The 19,241-nt window shown below is 41.8% G+C and overlaps 1 protein-coding gene across 1 annotated transcript in view; it reads left to right on the top strand.

Annotated features, from left to right (window-relative positions):
- The first annotated feature begins 6,482 nt into the window (after positions 1 to 6,482).
- POLR1B (RNA polymerase I subunit B) overlaps positions 6,483 to 19,241 on the top strand; it is a 30,086-nt gene continuing 17,327 nt past the window's right edge. Inside the window, exons 1-7 of the mRNA XM_014852734.3 lie at positions 6,483 to 6,734; positions 11,008 to 11,175; positions 11,431 to 11,577; positions 13,038 to 13,170; positions 14,145 to 14,281; positions 15,042 to 15,265; positions 16,039 to 16,210. Of these exons, the coding sequence (XP_014708220.3) occupies positions 6,558 to 6,734; positions 11,008 to 11,175; positions 11,431 to 11,577; positions 13,038 to 13,170; positions 14,145 to 14,281; positions 15,042 to 15,265; positions 16,039 to 16,210 (1,158 nt within the window). The 5' untranslated portion in view covers positions 6,483 to 6,557. The remainder of the gene's footprint in view (positions 6,735 to 11,007; positions 11,176 to 11,430; positions 11,578 to 13,037; positions 13,171 to 14,144; positions 14,282 to 15,041; positions 15,266 to 16,038; positions 16,211 to 19,241) is intronic.

Raw genomic sequence — 19,241 nt, forward strand, 5'->3', positions numbered from 1 at the left:
TCCACACCAAGACACATCAACCACTAAGAAAATAACTTTATAGTAAAGAAGACAAGGGAACTAAAATGTTACACTAGAAAGTATCTATTTAACAAAACAGAAGGTGGTAATGAAGGATTGGCGGGGGGGCATAAAGCATACAGCAAACAAAGAGCAAAATGGCAGACATAAATCCTTGTTGCTGTTATTGCTGTCAAGTCAATTCCGACTCCTAGTGACCCTGCATACAGCAGAGCAGAACCCTCCCTAGTCTTTTTTCACCATCCTCTCACCTGGCACTATATCAGACAGTGCTCTGCTGCTATTCATGGGGTTTTCATCACTAGCTTTTTTCAAAGTGTAGCCAGGTCCTTCTTCCTAGTCTATCTTACTCTGGAAGCTCTACTGAAACCTGCTGGTATTTGAAATACTGGTGGCATAGCTTTCAGCATCACAGCAACACGGAGCCACCACAGTATGACAACCAACAGATGAGTAATTGGTTCTCTAACTGGGAAATGAACCTGGACTGTGGCAGTGAGTGCCCTGAATCTGAACCACTAGATCACCAGGGCTGGCAACAAAAAATTACCTTATCAGTAATTTCATTAAATGTAAATGGATTAAACACTCCAATCAAAAGGTAGAGACTGGCAAAATGGATTTTAAAAGAAAATCCAACCATGATCCAACTCTATGCTGTCTATAAGAGATGCACTTTAGACTCAAAGACGCAAACATGTGAAAGTAAAAGGATGGAAAAAGATGTACCATGCAAATAGTAACTCAAAGAGACCTTGAGTGGCCATATTAACAGTAGATAAAATAGGCTTAAGAAAAAAATCACTACTACAGACAAAGAAGGACATTTTTTATGATAAAAGGATCAATCCATCAGGATTATAATACATATGCACCTAGCAACAAAGCCCCAAGATATATGAAGCAAAAACTGGGAGAATTAAAGGGAGAAGTAGACAGTTCAACAGTTGGAATCATCAGCCCCCCATTTTCAATAATGTATAGAACAACTAGTCAGAAGATCAAAAATGAAATAGAAAATACTATAAACCAGCTAGATCTAACAAATATGTACAGAATACTCCACCCAACAATAGCAAAATACACATTCTTCTCAGGTGCATGTGGAACATTCTCTGGAATAAACCATATGCTGGACCATAAAACAAGCCTCAGTAAATTAAAAGTGAATGAAATCATACTACATCTGTCCTCTCACCACATAGAATAAAATTAGAAATCATTAACAAAGGAATTTGGAAAAAATCACAAATATGTGGAAATTAAAAACACAGTCCTAAATAACTAGTGGGTCAAAGAAGTAGTTACAAGGGAAATTAGAAAGTACTTCGAGATAGATGAAAATGAAAACACAACATACCAACAAACTAATGGAGTTCAGCTAAAGCTGTGCCTAAAGGGAAATTTTTATCTTTAAATGCCTATGTCAAAAAAGAAGATCTCAAATTAATAACTATAAGGTTTCTTCCACTTTAAGAAACTAGAAAAAGAAGAGTAAACTAATCCAAAGAAGGTAGAAAGAAATAATGAAGATTAGAGTGGAAACAAATGAAATAGAGAATAGGAAAACAATAGAGCAAATCAATGATACCAGAAGGTGTGCTTTGAAAAGCTCAACAAAATAGACAAAACTTAGCTAGACTGACCAAGAAAAAAAATTGAGAACTCAAATTACTAACATTAGGAATGAAAGAGGGGACATTACTACAACACAAATAAAAAGGATTATGGGGAATCCTATGAACAATTGTATGCCAACAAATCAGGTAACCTACATGAAATGGGCACTTGAATTCCTAGAAATTCCTAGAAAGACACAAAACTGATGAAACCAACTCAAGAAGATATAGAAAGTCTGAATAAACCTAACAAGTAGAGAGAGTGAATTAATAATCAAAAATATTCCCACAGGAAAAGCCCAGGACCAGATAGCTTCACGGGTAAACTCCACCAAATGTTTAAAGAGGAATTAATACCAGTCCTTCACAAACTCTTCCAAAAAATAGAAGAGGAGGAAACATGGGGCTGGCCCTGTGGCCGAGTGGTTAAGTTCGCGCACTCCGCTGCAGGTGGCCCAGTGTTTCGTTGGTTCGAATCCTGGGCGCGGACATGGCACTGCTCATCAAACCACGCTGAGGCAGCGTCCCACATGCCACAACTAGAAGGACCCACAATGAAGAATATACAACTATGTACCGGGGGGCTTTGGGGAGAAAAAGGAAAAAATAAAATCTTTAAAAAAAAAAGAAGAGGAGGAAACATTTTCCAACTCATTCTGAGGCCACTCTGATATCAAAACCAAAGACATCATAAGAAAAGCAAACAACAAACCAATATCTCTTAGGAATATAGATGAAAAAATCTTCAACAAAATTCTAGCAAACCAAGTCCAGCAACATATAAACAGGATTATACACCATAACCAAGTAGGATTTATCCTAAGAATACAAAGTTTTTTTAACATACAAAATTCAATCAATGTAATCATTTTTATACAACAAAGGACAAAAGCCACACGATCATATCAATACACACAGAAAAGGCATTTGACAAAACACAACATTTTCTTTGTAAAAACACTCAAAAAACTAGGAATAAAATGGGAACTTCTTCAACTTGATTAAGGACATCTCTGGAAAAACTCATCACCTAAATCATATTTAATCGTGAAAGACTGAAAGTTTTCTCCCTAATATCAGACACAAAAAAATGATGTCCATTCTTGCCACTTCAATTCAACATGTACTAAAGGTTCTAGTCAGGGCAGTTAGACGGAAGGAAGGAAGGAAGGAAGGAAATAAGGAAGGGCATCTAGACTGGAAATGAAGAAATATAATTCTCTCTCTCTATTTTTTTGAGGAAGAGTAGCCCTGAGCTAACATCTGCTGCCAATCCTCCTCTTTTTGCTGAGGAAGACTGGCTCTGAGCTAACATCCGTGCCCATCTTCCTCTACTTTATATGTGGGACGCCTACCACAGCATGGCTTGACAAGTGGTGCCATGTCCGCACCCGGGATCCAAACCAGCGAACCCTGGGCTGCCAAAGCAGAATGTGCGCACTTAACTGCTGAGCCACGGGGCCGGCCCCTAACTCTCTCTTTTTGCAGATGATAACATTTTATATACAGAAAATCCTAAGGAATCCACAAAACCTATTAGATCTAATAAATGAGTTTGGCAAGATTGCCAGAAACATGATTGATATACAAAACTCAATTGTATTTCTATATACTACCAATGAACAATTTGGAAATTAAGAAAACAATTTACATTTACATCATTTCAAACATTTACATCAGCATCAAAAAGAAATACTTAGGAACAAATTTACCAAAAGAAGTTCATTTATACAGCAAAACTACAAATCATCTTTGAAAGAAATTAACACCTAAATAAATGGAAAGACATCTTATGTTCATGGATTGGGAGATAATTATTGTTAAGATGAAAATAGGCCCCAGATTGATCTACAGATTGAACACAATCCCTATCAAAAATCTCAGTTGCCTTTTTGCAGAAATTGACAAGCTGACCCTAAAATTCATATGGAAATACAAAGGAACAGGAATAGTGAAAGCAATCCGGAAAAAAAAAGAACAAAGTTGGTGGACTTACGCTTCCTGATTTCAAAATTTATTACAAAGCTATATTTCTTTTTTAATGCTTTTTTTTTTTCGGTGAGGAAGGGTGGCCCTGAGCTAACATCTGTTGCCAATATTCCTCTTTTTTTTCCTTCCCCAAATCCTCAGTACATAATTGTATATCCTAGTTGTAAGTCATTCTAGTTCTTCTATGTGGGATGCTGCCACAGCATCGCCTGATGAGCAGTGCATAGGTCTGCGACCAGGATCTGAACCGGTGAACCCTGGGCTGCCAAAGTGGAGCATGCAAACTTAACCACTCCATCACAGGCCGGCCCCATAAAGGTAAATTAATCAAGACTGTGTGGTATTGGCATAAGGGTAGACATACAGATCAGGGGAATAGAATTGAGAGTCCTCACATCTATGGCCAATTGATTTTTGAGAAGGGGCTAAGACAATTCAATGAGGGAAAAATGGTCTTTTCAACTAATGATTCTAGGACAACTGAATATCCACATGCAAAGAAATGCAGTAAGATGCCTTTGTCACACCACATACAAAAATTAACTCAAAATGGGGGCTGGCCCCGTGGCCGAGTGGTTAAGTTTGCGCACTCCGCTGCAGGCGGCCCAGTGTTTCGTTGGTTCGAATCCTGGGCGCGGACATGGCACTGCTCATCAAACCACGCTGAGGCAGTGTCCCACATGCCACAACTAGAAGAACCCACAACAAAGAATATACAACTATGTACTGGGGGGCTCTGGGAAGAAAAAGGAAAAAAATAAAATCTTTAAAAAAAAATTAACTCAAAATGGGTCAAAGGCCTAAATGTAAGAGTTGAAACTAAAAAACTCTGAGAAGAAAACAGAGATATAAATCTTCATGATCTTGGACTAGGCGATGATTTCTTAGATATGTTATCAAAAGCACAAGCAACAAAAGAAGAAAATAAACTAGACTTCATCAATATTAAAAATCTTTGCACTTAGGAAGTAAAAGACAACCTACAAAATGGGAGAAAATATTTGCAAATCACATATCTGATAAGGACTAGGATAGAATATATAAAGAACTATTACAACTCAATGATAAACAGACAACCCAATTTTAAAATTGGCAAGGTATCTAAATAGACATTTCTCCAAAGAAAATATACAAATGGCCAATTAAACACATCAAAAGATGGGCAACATCACTAGGGAAATGTAAATTAAAACCAAAATTAAATACTACTTACATGTACTAGGGTGGATATAACCAAAAAGCCAATAACAAGTACTGGTGAGGATATGGAGAAATTGAAATCCTCATACACTGCTAGTGGGAAGGTAAAATTGTACAGCTGCTTTGGAAAACCATTTGGCAGTACTTCAAAAAGTTAACCATATGACCCAGAAATTTCATTCCTAGCTATAATACCTAAGAGAATTGAAAACATATGTCCATACAAAAACTTGCGTATGGATATTAATAGCAGCGTTATTCATAATGGCCAAAGATGGAAACCACCCAAATGCCCATCAACTGGTGAATAAACAAAATTGGATTATTGGATTCCAAAAATGGATTATTATTCAGCCATGAAAGGAGTGAAGTACTGATCGTGCTACAACATGGATGAACCCTGAAAACACTGAAGAGACACTGAAGATGGTCAACGTTTTTAAGGCTTGGGTTTAAAGGAGAGCAGAGAAATAGTGTGCTAGCTGAAAAGGGACAGGGGATCAGAGATGTTTTTTGTTTTAAGAGCTTTTCCACAGGTTTGTATGCTGACGGAAATGATTGCTCCTGCAATAGTCCCCTCATTCTCGGCCTTCTAGGAGTTCTTGACTAGGGGAGAGGGAATGAAGGAAGAGTTTTCCTCAATAAGAGCAAAGACATTGTAAATACAGTGAAGGCAGAACCTAGATGACAGCTGCACAAATCTTGGTAGATTTGATGATGTCAACATAAGACAGAAACAGAAGCTAACTTTTAAAAGTGATACAGGAATGAAAATTACCAGCTGACCCAGGAAACGGTGAAATTGACGGGAGAGAGGGATTCCCAAGGGACAGGAGGACGCTTTGGGAGTGGTGGATTAATTCATTAATGCCATTGTGGCGATAGCTTCAAGGTTTGTATATAGGTCATAACTGATCAACATGTACAATTTAACATGTGTCGTTTATTGTGGGCCAATTATATCGCAATACAGAATATAGCTGCTATACACATACACACAAAACATAAAGTTGAAAGACATCTGCAGGCATTCCCTGAAAAAAAAATCCCTATGCTGTGGGAGATAAGTGATTCATAGGACTCAGAGACTTAAAGGATCTTGAGGCTGGAAGGCCCGTTGCACGCCTGCCATCCCCCGCTCACCCCGCAGGACTCTGGTCCAGAAGATGTGGGGAGAGGGGCAGCGAGGGCAGACCACCTTTTCACCGTCCCAGTGATGAGCCTCACACCTTCAGAGCTGGGTAGAGAGAGCAGTCATCCTGGTGGCCGACAACATCTGCTTTTCCCTTGAAGCCAGGACTCTGGCTGGGTGTCTCCCCAGGGTCTGTATCGGCATCGGATCGGCGAGCAGTCAAGCGAAATAGAGGGGAATCTTTGAAGACTGTTCTCGTCCAGTCCTAATTGAGCGAATGAGAGCCAAAGACGTCACTCGCTCAATTGGGCGTGGAGCAGGTTTCCACCTTCAGAATCATTCGCGGAGGGGCATATAGGTGGGGCGACGGAAAACAGAAGAGGGGGTGGGCTGGCAATGTTTTGGCGTTTTACAGTTTTAAACGGGCCCGTTCACTCCACTGCTTTGGTTCCAAGTCGAACCTATAAAATCGAAGGGCCAATGGCCGGCGGAACTAGACGAACTACATTTCCCAGCAGGCCGTGGGCGCCGGGGCGCCTGCCTTTCTTCCCGGCGCGTGCAGAGCCGTCGCTGGCGGGCGGTGTGCTGGGGGACGCATGGATCCCGACGGCCGGTGGCGGAACCTGCCCAGCGGGCCTACCCTGAAGCATTTGACGGACCCCTTGTATGGGATCCCGCAGGAGCAGCAAAAGCCAGCGTTGCAGGAGCTGACGCGGGCTCATGTCGAGTCTTTCAACTACGCTGTGCGCGAGGGGCTGAGCCACGCGGTGCAGGTGAGCGCGGCTCACTGAGCTCTGTCACCGCCCGCGCCGACGCGAACCCGAGGCGGGCGGAGGAAAGGGACCCGGCGGGGCTGGAGGAGGGATGCGTGTGCGGCGCGGGGGGAGAGGTCAGTGAGCTCGGGGCCTCGTGGGGGAGAGGGAAATCCAGGAGGCAGGGGTGAGTGGGGCCTGGGCGCAGGAGGGCACAGGCCGGGGACAGCTCCCAGAGAGGGGTGGCCGCGAGGTCACAGTATTATCCCAAATAGTGTGCTCCTCCATCGGGCTGGGCTTGGCGCGGGCTTGGCGCAGGCTTGGGCTCGTGGCACCTATAGTCGAGTCGACTCGGGGAAGGCCTATTTGTGATTCCTGGATTTGTATGTGCTTGGGAACCGTAGTGTTTTGTAGGGCTGTTTCTGGGTGCTGTGAGTGTACAAGTGGCCCGTGTGGGGTGTGCCTCCCAACCCGTCACAACGTACACGCTTTGTATATCACTTGAAGGTTTAACTATCCAAAACCTCACCAGGTTCTGAACCTGTTCGTAGACAGACTGTAATGTGTAAGGTCATCCTTCGCTGTTGTCTTCTCTTAGAGCTTTAAAGGGAGAAAGTGCTGGGCACCGGTTCTCCATCAGGCAGGAGCTGAGGAACGTATAAATGAGGCACAAAAGCGAGATTCAATGGGAAAGCGTAGCAGCATTATTAGGTAACATTTGCTCAACATTAAGTAGTTGGTCTAGAGGGTGATGGTAACAGAGTTCAAGTGAAGGTGGTGGGAGCAGGTCTCATTTAGTAAGCATCCCGGTGTCTCCAGGCAGAGCCTTGCCGTCTCTGATACCTGAACTCTATTCTGCAGTAATATGAGAGCTACTGAGGTTTCTTTGAAGGTTAATACTTCCTTACCTTTTTGCAAAAGACAAGACTGGTGGGAAATATTTGTATCATGCCTGGACTCTTATTGTATCTTGTCTGTGAGAAAAATTGTATCTAATTAAAGGTTAATTGGTACTGGGGTTTATTAAAACAATGGGAAAAAAGAGTCCAGGACTAAGATGATGAAGGAAGGTTTGCTCCAAAATAAAAAAGGAGCACATGTCCATGAGAGCTTCTATGAGGGAGTATTGTACAGACCAGCAGTTCTCATTTGGGTCCCAGGATTCCTTTCCACTCTTAAAATTCTTGTGGGTTTCTAAAGATCTTTTGTTTATCAATATTTACTCTATAAGAAATTAAAATTGAGAAATTTAAAAAATACTAATTCATTTAGAAATAAACCAGTAATATATTTACTTTTTTTTGTCAAAAATATTTTCTAAAGCAAAAAAGATATTAGATGAATGGCATTTTTGTGTATCTTTTAAATGCCTGGCTTATTAGAAGACAGCTGGAAACTGGATTCTCGTATCTGCTTCTGCATTCAGTCTCCTACGATATCTCGTTTTGCTTGAAGTATGTGAAGAAAATCTGGCCCCAGACAGGTGATGACACTGCAGCTTAGCTGGTACCATAATATGATTCGGGAATGTTGTTCCATAAAATATAGGAAGGCAGGGACCGGCCCAATGTCTGAGTGGTTAAGTTCGCGTGCTCCACTTCCCACAGCCCAGGGTTTTGCTGGTTCAGATCCTGGGCTCGGACATGGCACCACTCGTCAGGCCATATTGAGGCCGCATCCCATGTGCCACAACTAGAAGGACCCACAACTAAAATATACAGCTATATGCTGGGGGGATTTGGGGAGAACAAAGCAGGAAAAATAAAAAAACATAGGAAGGTAAATGACTAACATTTATAAAGCCAAGGGGAGAAATAGTCTTTGTCTTATTTTCTTTGGAGTAGATTCCTCCATTCTGTGAGTCCAAGTTGATATGTCTGTCACAGTCATTTTTTCAGAATAGAATTGATTCTCATTATTCTGGAATTCCATATCTGTGAATCACCTACTTGCTAAAATGTGTTTGTAACCCCAAATCAGTACTCACCAGCATGCACAGAGTGGCGAAAAATTTGAGTTGCCCAGTACACACATCCCAACTGAGGTCCAGAAAGGCGATGCTCTGCTTTGTTGTTCTGAACTCTTATACTGTAGATAAGTGTCCTTTTTGAGGTCTCTTCAGTTTTTCATTCTTGTGCTTTTTGTTGGTGATTTTGCTGTTTAAAATGGCCCTCAAGTGTGTGCTGGAGTGCTACTTAATGTTTGTAAGTGCAGGAAGTCTGTGCTGTGCCTTACAGAGAAAATAAGTGTGTTAGATAACCTTTGTTCAGTCATGAGTTAGTGCTGTTGGCTGTGGGTTCAATGCTAATGACTCAACAGTATATATTAAGTTTGTTGTTAGTGCTGTTGAGTGGGTTGCGACTCCTAGAGACCCTGTGTCCAGCAGAGTAGAACTCTGCCCGGTCTTTTTGTGCCATCCTCTCACTTCCAGCGCTGTGTCAGACAGTGCTTCACTTCTGTTCCCAGGGCTTTCATGGCCACTTTTGTGGAAGTGGGTGGCCAGGTCCTTCTTCCTAGTCTGTCTTGGTCTGGAGGCTCTGCTGAAACCTGTCCACCATGGGTGACCCTGCTGGTGTTTGAAGTACTGGTGGCATAGCTTTCAGCATCACAGCAACATGCAGCCACCACAGTATGACAACCAACAGATGAGTAGTGTGGTTCCCTGACCAGGAAACAAACCTGGGCCGTGGTGGTGAGAGCACTGAATCTTAAGCTCTAGACCACTAGGGCTGGCTGTATATTAAATAGATGTCCTTAAATAGAAACACACATAAAACAAGGTCATAGAGGCCGGCCCCGTGGCCGAGTGGTTAAGTTCACGTGCTCCGCTTCAGCAGCCCAGGGTTTCGCTGGTTCGGGTCCTGGGCGCGGACATGGCACCGCTCGTCAGGCCATGCTGAGGCAGCGTCCCACATGCCACAACTAGAAGGACCCACAACTAAAATATACAATTATGTACTGGGGGGATTTGGGGAGAAAAAGCAGAAAAAAAAAAAGAAGATTGACAACAGTTGTTAGGTCAGGTATCAATCTTTATTTTAAAAAAAAAAACAAGGTCATGTATTGATCAGTTGACAAAATGTGACCAGAGACTCACAGGAAACTAACTTTGTATTTCTCCTAAAAGCAGTAGTTCACTATCCACTAATTCAGTATTTGTGGCAACTTTATAGACCATAACTAACTCAAATAATGAGAATCAACTGAATTAAGATAGAGATAGCACCCCTGTGGCTTGAGAAAGTGAATCATCTGATATCCCTTTTTTAAATTAATGCTTCATCCTTAAATATGAAATATATTCAAATTTTAATTTGTAACAAAATATTGAATTCTAAAATAATACCACCTTTAGATAAAGTTTAAAAATTTAGAAGAGGTCAGTTGAACTCACGTAAGGGTGGAGCACGTCTCTGGTATTCTTGGCTCTGTTTTTGGCATTCTTGTTATTCTAACACTAAGGCTGGGAGGTTGTTCACAGTTAATATGTAGGAGAGCTCAGTGGTGCCCCTTCCTCAGAAGAGCAGCAAAGCTTCTCCCAGGGAGAGGGACAGAGAAGCAACTGCTATGGAAGGGGAAACCACCATGGCCACCACCTTCCCCTTGCATGGCTCTGGCTCCAGTGTGAGGCCACCATGGAATGAAGTGTACAGATAGCCTGAAGGATGGCGTTAGAGTATCTGGTGAGAATGAGGAGACGTTTCCATATCCTTGCTCTGCGAGCACTAGTCGCGTTTGTCTTGCTCTGTATGTAGAGGGTATAAGGTGAGACTAGAGAAGGCAGGCACCTGTTTTCGAGAACAGCTTTGTTCTGGACACAATGGTGTCCCTAGAGCCTGCTGCAGAGTCTGACATGTAATAGACACTCAAAAAAGTCTCCATTCATGCATTATAGTTTTAGGTACTTAGGGAGGGTATGAGTGGACTGGATGTAGCTTTCACTGTCTTTTTGTTTATTTATTTATTTGTTTGTTTGTTGAGGAAGATTGTCACTGAGCTAACATCTGTGCCACTCTTATTCAATTTTGTGTGTGGGTCACTGCCACAGCACGGCTTGATGAGCGGTGTATAGGTCTGCACTCAGGATCCGAACTCCCAAACCCCAGGCTGCTGAAGCAGAGTACTTGAACTTAACCACTACACCGCTGGGCCAGGCCCTTTAACTGTCTTTTTAGATGTGTCACATTGGCATTGTAGGCAACAATGTTTGTAGAAAACACATGGGATTTGAAAGAGTCTTAGTGAAAAAGTGCCTTGGAAATGCAAGCAATTAATCATGTGAATTGTATTTCAGGCTATACCACCCTTTGAATTTGCTTTCAAAGATGAGCGTATCTCTCTTACTATTGTGGATGCTGTCATCAGTCCACCCACCGTTCCAAAGGGGAGCATCTGCAAAGATCTCAGCATTTATCCAGCAGAATGCCGGGGCCGAAGGAGTACCTACCGGGGAAAGTTGACAGTGAGTGCAAGTGACAGTGTGTGACTCCCACACTGTACGTTTTTGAGAATAAGGTTGATGGCTAATAAAGTTTATACCAGAATTCCGCTTTCTTCAAGAACTGTCATCCAAGAGATCCCATCTTTTAAATTAAAGCATAAAATCATTTACTTTATGGTCTTCTTCCTCACTCTTTTAAAATACTTATTTGTTCTTGTAGATCCAGATATTTTCTTTTTTTCTTAAGTAATTTTTTTGTCTCTTATTTTCATTTAGGCTGATATCAGCTGGTCAGTGAATGGAATCCCAAAAGGCATCATTAAGCAGTTTCTTGGCTATGTTCCCATCATGGTGAAGTCTAAGCTTTGCAACTTATACAGCCTTCCTCCCAGAGCCCTCATCGAGCACCACGAAGAAGCAGAGGTAATGGCAGGGGCCAGTGCGTTGCAGGGCCAGGTGACAGTAGAAAAGGCCCGAGCCGAGAGTGAGAGGACAGGAAGACTGACAGTGGCAGTGTTTTTCTTTCTCTGCATCAATTTCTGGATAAGGATAATGGGGCATTAATATCTTGTCTACATACTGTGTAGGGCTCATAATGAAACAGTGGCCATACAATTAAAGAGTATTTTATTATGGGGGAAGAATTGGTAATTTTTTCCATAATTTTCTGAATGACACATATTTAGAGTTTTTTATTTTATTTTATTTTATTTTGAGGAAGATTAGCCCTGAGCTAACTACTGCCAATCCTCCTCTTTTTTTTTTGCTGAGGAAGCCTGGCCCTCAGCTAACATCGATGCCCATCTTCTTCTACTTTATATGTGGGACACCTACCACAGCATGGCTTTTGCCGAGCGGTGCCATCTCCGCACCCGGGATCCGAACCGGCGAACTCCAGGCGGCTGAGAAGGGGAATGTGCGAACTTAAGCACTGTGCCACCAGGCCGGCCCCAAGATTTTTTTTTTTAAGCTGTCTTAACCTGCAAAACTGTTGTCTAAAATGCCAGCTTTACCAACAGTAAGAAACTGAACATATTGAATGCTTCATGTATCTTCCCGTCAGTATTTCTTCAGCTGTGTTAGGTGGTTTTGCAGTATTGGGTTTGATGTAATCAAGGCGTACAGCCTCTGCCTCCAGTAGGAGACTGAGTTATGTTGTGGGAAGAAGGTTTGGTGTCAGCTCTGGGTTTGACACTCAGCTGCCCTGCTTACCAGTGTGTGGCTTCAAGAAGCTTAATCTTCCTGAGCCTCAGTTTCCTCTGCTGAAAATGGGCATATAGCTATCCCACTCATTTTTATAAGGATTAAATGTTAGGATAGCATGGAGCACCGAGCATGATATGCCAGCCATCAATATGTAGTAGCTATTTATTTATTATAGCAATGTGATATTAACTGGAGCTATTAAAAATATTTTCCTCTTTAGCTAATCTGAATTTCTGGTTTCCGGAGCTTTCATACGCTCAAAAGTTTTTAAACTAATTTGGGAAACTATACTCACCTGTCAGCCAAAATGGTTATAGTTTTCATCTTTAGACTTCTCTTTGGAGTAAGCTTTTTTTTTTTTTTATGTCATTTGAAGAGTAAAGTCATTTTAGGAGACAGAAAGGCAAGTTAGGTCAAGCCTGTCTAGTAGAGGACAGTACCCTGATTTCCTTCTGTACTGTTCTCCCAGGTCTCTAGGACCTTTTTAGTGTACTTGAGGAGACTTACTTCACACACTGACAGTTCCCAAGGGCTGTGTGCTGCCTTCCGCCTGCACGCCCCTTCTCCGCGTGCGCTGCGTCTGGCTAGGAACGAGGCTGAGGGTTGCAGTCAGTCTGTTTCCTGGTTACAGTTAGTTAAGTGTCTGTGTAACAAATCATAGTTCATCTCTTTGGCAGGAAATGGGAGGCTATTTTATCATCAATGGCATTGAAAAAGTCATCCGAATGTTGATCATGCCTCGGAGAAATTTCCCCATTGCATTGACAAGACCAAAATGGAAAACCAGAGGGCCTGGCTATACTCAGTATGGTAAGTTTTAGGGATTTTTGGAATGTTCTTTTAGAAAAGTTTTAAGCCATTTCTTAAAAAAGTAGGTGCATCTAAATAGAGTCTTTGACATTTTTTTGTATATAAATTTTTGTTTCTTTTTCTAGTAAGCATTTCTGTGTTAAGATTTCATAGTGGGAAACTTACTTTCTATTATGTTCCATTTTTTTTTCAAATTGAAAGAACACATGTGTTAATGTTATTGCTTATAGAGCTGAAGGCTGGCCTGACTTGGCCAGATGGGCCTCAGAAGTCTTCTGGTCCAGGGTACCATGGCACTCCCCTTGGGAGTCTCTGGCTGAAGCCACCTGGCCTCTCTTTGAGCACTCTCTGTGACGGAGCCTGGCTTTACAAGACAGCATTTTGCATTGTTGGGCAACCCCTGCAATTAAACAGTTTATTTTTATCATTAAGCTAAAACTCAGCCGCTAATTGTAACCATACATAACATATGTAGAATAACAGCATCTCAGCAAGTCGCAATGCCACGTCATTTATTCTTTTGCATCGGTTGATGCAGTATGTCTTAGCAGTCTTTGAAACTGAAATAAACTTAAAATCTAAACTTCTGCTTTTCCCAATTTGAGCTCTTAGATCAAGCCACCATCTCTTGACCAGACTCCACAGGATACTGAGGATATACGTGCTATATGACTCAGCTCTGCAGGGCATGCTGGGGATATAAAGTGCTGTAAGACATGGACCCTGCTCTGGAAGGAACCTTTGAAGTTTCATTAAATCCATAGCTAAAAGTTACTTTGAGTGGTTTTCAACCCAGGGAGGTTTTGCACCCTAGGGGACATTTGGCAAGATCTGGAGACAGTTTTGGTTGCCAGTCTTGGTTACACTTAGTGATTTGGCTCTAATTATTTCTAAGAGTGTAAAAATAATTCGGGAAGAAAATGATTGAAGCAATTACAGTATTACTGAGTTTTCGACTTTGTTTGTTTCAATAGGAGTTTCAATGCACTGTGTGAGGGACGAACATTCTGCTGTCAACATGAACCTTCACTACTTGGAAAATGGCACAGTTATGTTGAACTTTATTTACCGGAAAGAACTGTTTTTTCTTCCTTTGGGATTTGCACTTAAGGTGTGGCTTACTGAATATATTTCTTTTATTATGAAGAGATTCATTTGAGGTGATATCCCATGCAGAATGGATAGGTCCTCCTCATCAGAGTTCATGCTTACTAGTTATCTACTGCTCCTTAACAAATTACCTCAAAATTCAGTGGCTTAAAACAGCACTGAATCTTGCACTTGCAGTTTCTGTGCTCAGGAATTTGCAGTGGCTCGGAATTTAGGCAGTTCTGACTGGGGGTCTGGAGGTTGCAGTGAAGTGTCAGTAGGGCCTGCAGTCCTTTAGAAGGCTTGACCAGGGCTGGAGGATCTGCTTCCAAGGCGGTTCGCTCATGGCTGGCAAGTCAGTGCAGGCTGTTCGCAGGTCTCAGTTCCTCTCCACTCAGGTCTTTTCAAGGCTGCTTGAGGCAGCTGTCTTCTCCCAGAGAGTTAGCCAAGAGAATGCGGCAGAAGCCACAGTGCCTTTTATGATCTACCTTGAGAGTCACACATCAACTTTCTCACCGTATTCTCTTGGTCACACAGGCCAGCCCTGATTCAGTATGGGAGGAAACTACACAAGGCTGTGAATACCAGGAATTGAGGGTCACTGGGGCTATATTGGTGTCTATCATACAGGCAATGCCCTTATTTTAGAGAGTTGACTTCAATTCAGCAATAGCAGGGTGCTCATTTTTCTTGGATAGTAAAATAAAGTTGAGAATTGTTAATGAATTAGATGGTTTAGTTATTATTAGTGATTAAAAAGAAACCTTTTTTTTCTATTCTAGGCACTTGTCAGCTTTTCCGATTATCAGATTTTTCAGGAGCTCATCAAAGGAAAAGAGGATGACTCTTTCTTCAGGAACTCTGTTTCCCAGATGTTAAGGATTGTAACAGAAGAGGGTTGTTCCACACAAAAACAGGTCCTTAACTATCTAGGTGAACGCTTCAGAGTAAAACTCAACCTTCCTGACTGGTATCCGGATGCACAGGCTGCGGAGTTTCTGTTTAAGTATGTGTCCTTCTGCCGACACTGTTTCTGAAGGGTGGAGGGTGCCAGCGGTTCTTTGTATTGAGGTAGTTGGGGCTGGTGAGTCATCTGGAAATCAGAAGACCTGGGGGTAGAATTCTGGTCTCGCAAAGTAGGGGCTAGCTTTGTTTCTGTGCCCATCCTCACCTTTCTTACTTTTTATGGTAGTTTTTTATTTTGTGATACTTTGTAGCCTTTTTTTTGAAATAACTTGAAACTTCCAGAATTGCTGCAAAAATAGTTTATTGGATACTTATGTTTGCTAGTTGTTAACATTTTTACTACATTTGCTTTATTTCTTTCTCTGCACGTAGGTGAACATTTTTCTTTCTGCCTCATTTGACAGTTGCCTGCATCACGTCCCTTTCTTTCCCCAAGGCAAGGACTTTGTCTTAGTAACCCCTGTGTCGTCATTGAACGAGCCCTGCTCTAGACCAGTGCTGTCCAGTATGTAGCCATGAGCCACATGGTGAGCACGCGAATGGCCAGTGCAGCTGAGAAACTGAATTCCTAATTTGATTTCATTTTAATTAATTGAAATTTAAATAGCCACATGTGGATTGTCGCGATCATGTTGGCCAGCACAGTTCTAGACCTTCTGTTCTTTTGCTAATATTACCAGTAAAAGTAAAAAGCAATCTTTTCAAGGTGAATAAGGACTTTTACATAAACATGAATTGGGGACATTGGTTAGTCGAACATCAAGTAGTAGTAATAGCTGAATTGTTTTAAGCTTTTTCTTTCTATTTTGACAGCCAGTGCATTTGTATCCACTTGAAATCCAATACTGAAAAGTTTTATGTACTTTGTCTCATGACCCGGAAGCTCTTTGCTTTAGCCAAAGGAGAGTGCATGGAGGAGAATCCTGATAGTTTAGTGAATCAAGAGGTCCTCACACCCGGTCAGCTCTTCCTCATGTTTCTCAAGGTAAACATGCTGCTCTCACCGTGGACCAGTTGTGCCTCTGGTGGAATGGTGTGACAACATCCAGCAGTATTGTTATCTGCCTGTTTACGTAGTCTTCTTTTCCTGTTTTTGTTTATGTAGCAGTAAGGGGCTTAATCAAAGATCAGATCTTATGCCAGCTTCAGAAATTTCTTTAACTTTTTTTTTATCTTAAATATTTTTATATAGGTTAAGTAAAGACAAAATCAAATCCTGGTCATAACATTACTGATAAAGTGTAAATGGCCTATATAGGTACATAAAGTCAATCTTCATTATTCGCAGATTCTCTATTTGCAAATTCACCTGCTCACTAAGACTTACTCGTAACCCCAATATGAGTACTCACAGTGCTTTCATGGTCATTCACAGACGTGCACAGAGTGGTAAAAAATTGGAGTCTCCTAATGCACGTGTTCCCAGCTGAGGTCCAGCAAGGTGATGCTCTGCCTTCTTGTTTCAGCTCTTGTGCTGTAATCAAGGGTCTATTTAGTACCATGTTCTTCACATTCTGTGCTTTTTGTTGGTGATTTGGCTGTGGTCCACAAGCATAGTGCTGAAGTGCTGTCTAGTGTTCCTACAACACAGGAAGGCTGTACTGTGCCTGATGCAGGAAATACGTGCACTAGATAAGCTCTGGTTGGGTGTGAGTTACAGTGCTGTTGGCTGTGAGTTCAGTGGTAACGAATCAGCAACGTAAAATAAGGTGTCTTTCAACAGAAACGCGCACAAAACAAGCTTATGCACTGATCGGTCATGGAAATGTTGTGAGCTGAGACTTGCAGGCACCTACCCCTATTTCCTCTCAGAGCAGTGGTTCAGTTCTCACCAATTCAGTGTTCATAGTGACACTGTAGAACATGATTACTGTTAATAACGAGAGGTCTCTGTGTGGGGAGAGAGAGTGTTGGCATGGCACAAAAATGATTTCATTAGAAAGTTGGCAGTATTTTATATTTTGATTATCACTAAAAAGGATTTAATCTGAGATAACATAGTGAGATGGAAGATGGAGAAGACTGCAGTAAAACTGTCCTATTTCCTTGTCGAGTAATTAAATCCTATTTAAATTCTTACTGAAAAGTAATAGCTTTTATTTGTCTGCTCTATCCGTAAAATTAGATGGAAAAATTTCAGCAGTCTAGAATTGCCCTGATAAAAATTGAAATCAGGCAGAAGTTTTCTGTTATTGGTAATTTCAGTAGCCTCACAAGTAAAGGCTAATTTATATTTCCCTTCTTCTTAACCTGAAGCATGGTGGGCTCACTGGACCCCCCAGTGTTAGAAATTATCCTAGGTTGCAAGGCGTTGCTAAGCTGACCTGTTTCAGCAACAGTTGAAACAGAGAAAGTTGAGGCTTTTTCAGAGAATTCATTGCTTAAAAGTGTCTACTTTCTTTACCTTTTTGCCAGCTATATTTAAGCTTCTAACTCTCTGAATTTGAGACACAAAATCTTCAGAAGGTACATGACAGTGACATAATGAGCTCCAGACTCTAGCCGTTTCCCTGAGCAGCAGAGATTGAAGCCTCCTGTGTGACTCAGGCGGTTGGTTCTGAGACTGTTAACGAGGGTGCAGGGGAGAAGCATTGAAGAGCAGCCCTGTCTGAACTGTCATAACAGATAATGGAGACGCTGTTCGTCATTTCTGTGGCATCGCCCCCTCTCTGCCATCCGCATTGTCTCTTCATCACTTCAGATTGGCCCAGCTTCATACTTTCACACCTTTTACCAGGAAGGCTTCTGAGCGGTCTCTTGCTCGCTTCTGCTTGTACTGATGTGTGCAGGTTGCATTTACAAGTCCCCAGTCACTCATCTGCAATTCCAGATCCCAAAAGTGCAAAATCCCAAAAAATGTGAGTTGGCAGCAAAACCTGACCTGAACTGACAGGAGGCTGTTTATGACTTTTATTTATCCTACTTAGTACAACAATCTGTGTTTCACTGTAGAAATGTGTTTGATTACAAGCCAATGCCTCAGTCTCCATCACAGGTGTTAGGTAATAAAAGGTTTATGCACTCGTTACCTCACTAAAGTCTGGAAAATTCTTAATACTGAAATACATTTCTCCCAAGGGTTTTCAGTGGTCCTGTAATGCACTGCTTCCTGAAGAAAAGTTTGTTGTGAGGCATAAATAAGTATACAGAGGGCCAGCTCATCGTATGTGCTCAATAAATGCTAGGTCCTTGCCTTACCAAGTTAACTACAAAGAGACAGTAGGCAGGCCTCGGACAAGGGAGAGAGAGTGAGCTCCTTATTCCTCCAGCCTCCTCCTGTCTCAGGTTACAGCTTTTCTCTGTTTCTCATCTCTGGGACTTGCCTTCCTCTTTTCTGGCTCTTTTTTCTTCTACTCATTTTCCATTATATTTCAGATTTTATATGAGAAGAATGTATCAGTCTTTCCTACGAGTGTGTCAGCGGTCTTGTATGTTGGGTGTACTTGGGGGGCTTTGAGCGCTTGGTTACTTTTGTTTTGGGGACAATAGGCTGCTGTTTGGTCTCAAAGCTTTGTTGCATGTTTCTGGGATTAAAGCTCTTCTGACTGCTTGAAAAGAGCATTTTAATTAAAAAGTTTTCTAAGGCCAAAGGAAACCAGTTTTGATTCTTTCCATTAGTGTGAATAATCTTGACTGGGAGTGATTTTGCCCCAACCCAAGGGACATTTAACAATGTCTGGAGACACTTTTGGTTGTCACAATTTGGGGAGTGGTACTGGCATCCAGTGGGTAAGGGCCAGGGATGCTGCTCACCGTCCTACAATGCCCAGAACAGCCTCTCACCATGAAGAACCAGCTAGCCAAAATGTCAGTGGTGCCAAGGTTAAGAAACCCTGACCTACAGGAGATTGTGTCTTCTGTCTTGGGAAATGCCTGACCTGTGATAGTGCATTGAGAAGCTGTTTTTTGGGTATATAGTTTGGATATTTTCTACGTTAAGCGTATGCATTAGTGGGCCTTTGTTATGGATGTACAGATTATGTGGGAGTAAATAATGAAACGTGTAATAGTTAAAT

The sequence above is a fragment of the Equus asinus genome, chromosome 6, assembly GCF_041296235.1.
Source record: "Equus asinus isolate D_3611 breed Donkey chromosome 6, EquAss-T2T_v2, whole genome shotgun sequence".
NCBI lineage: Eukaryota > Metazoa > Chordata > Mammalia > Perissodactyla > Equidae > Equus > Equus asinus.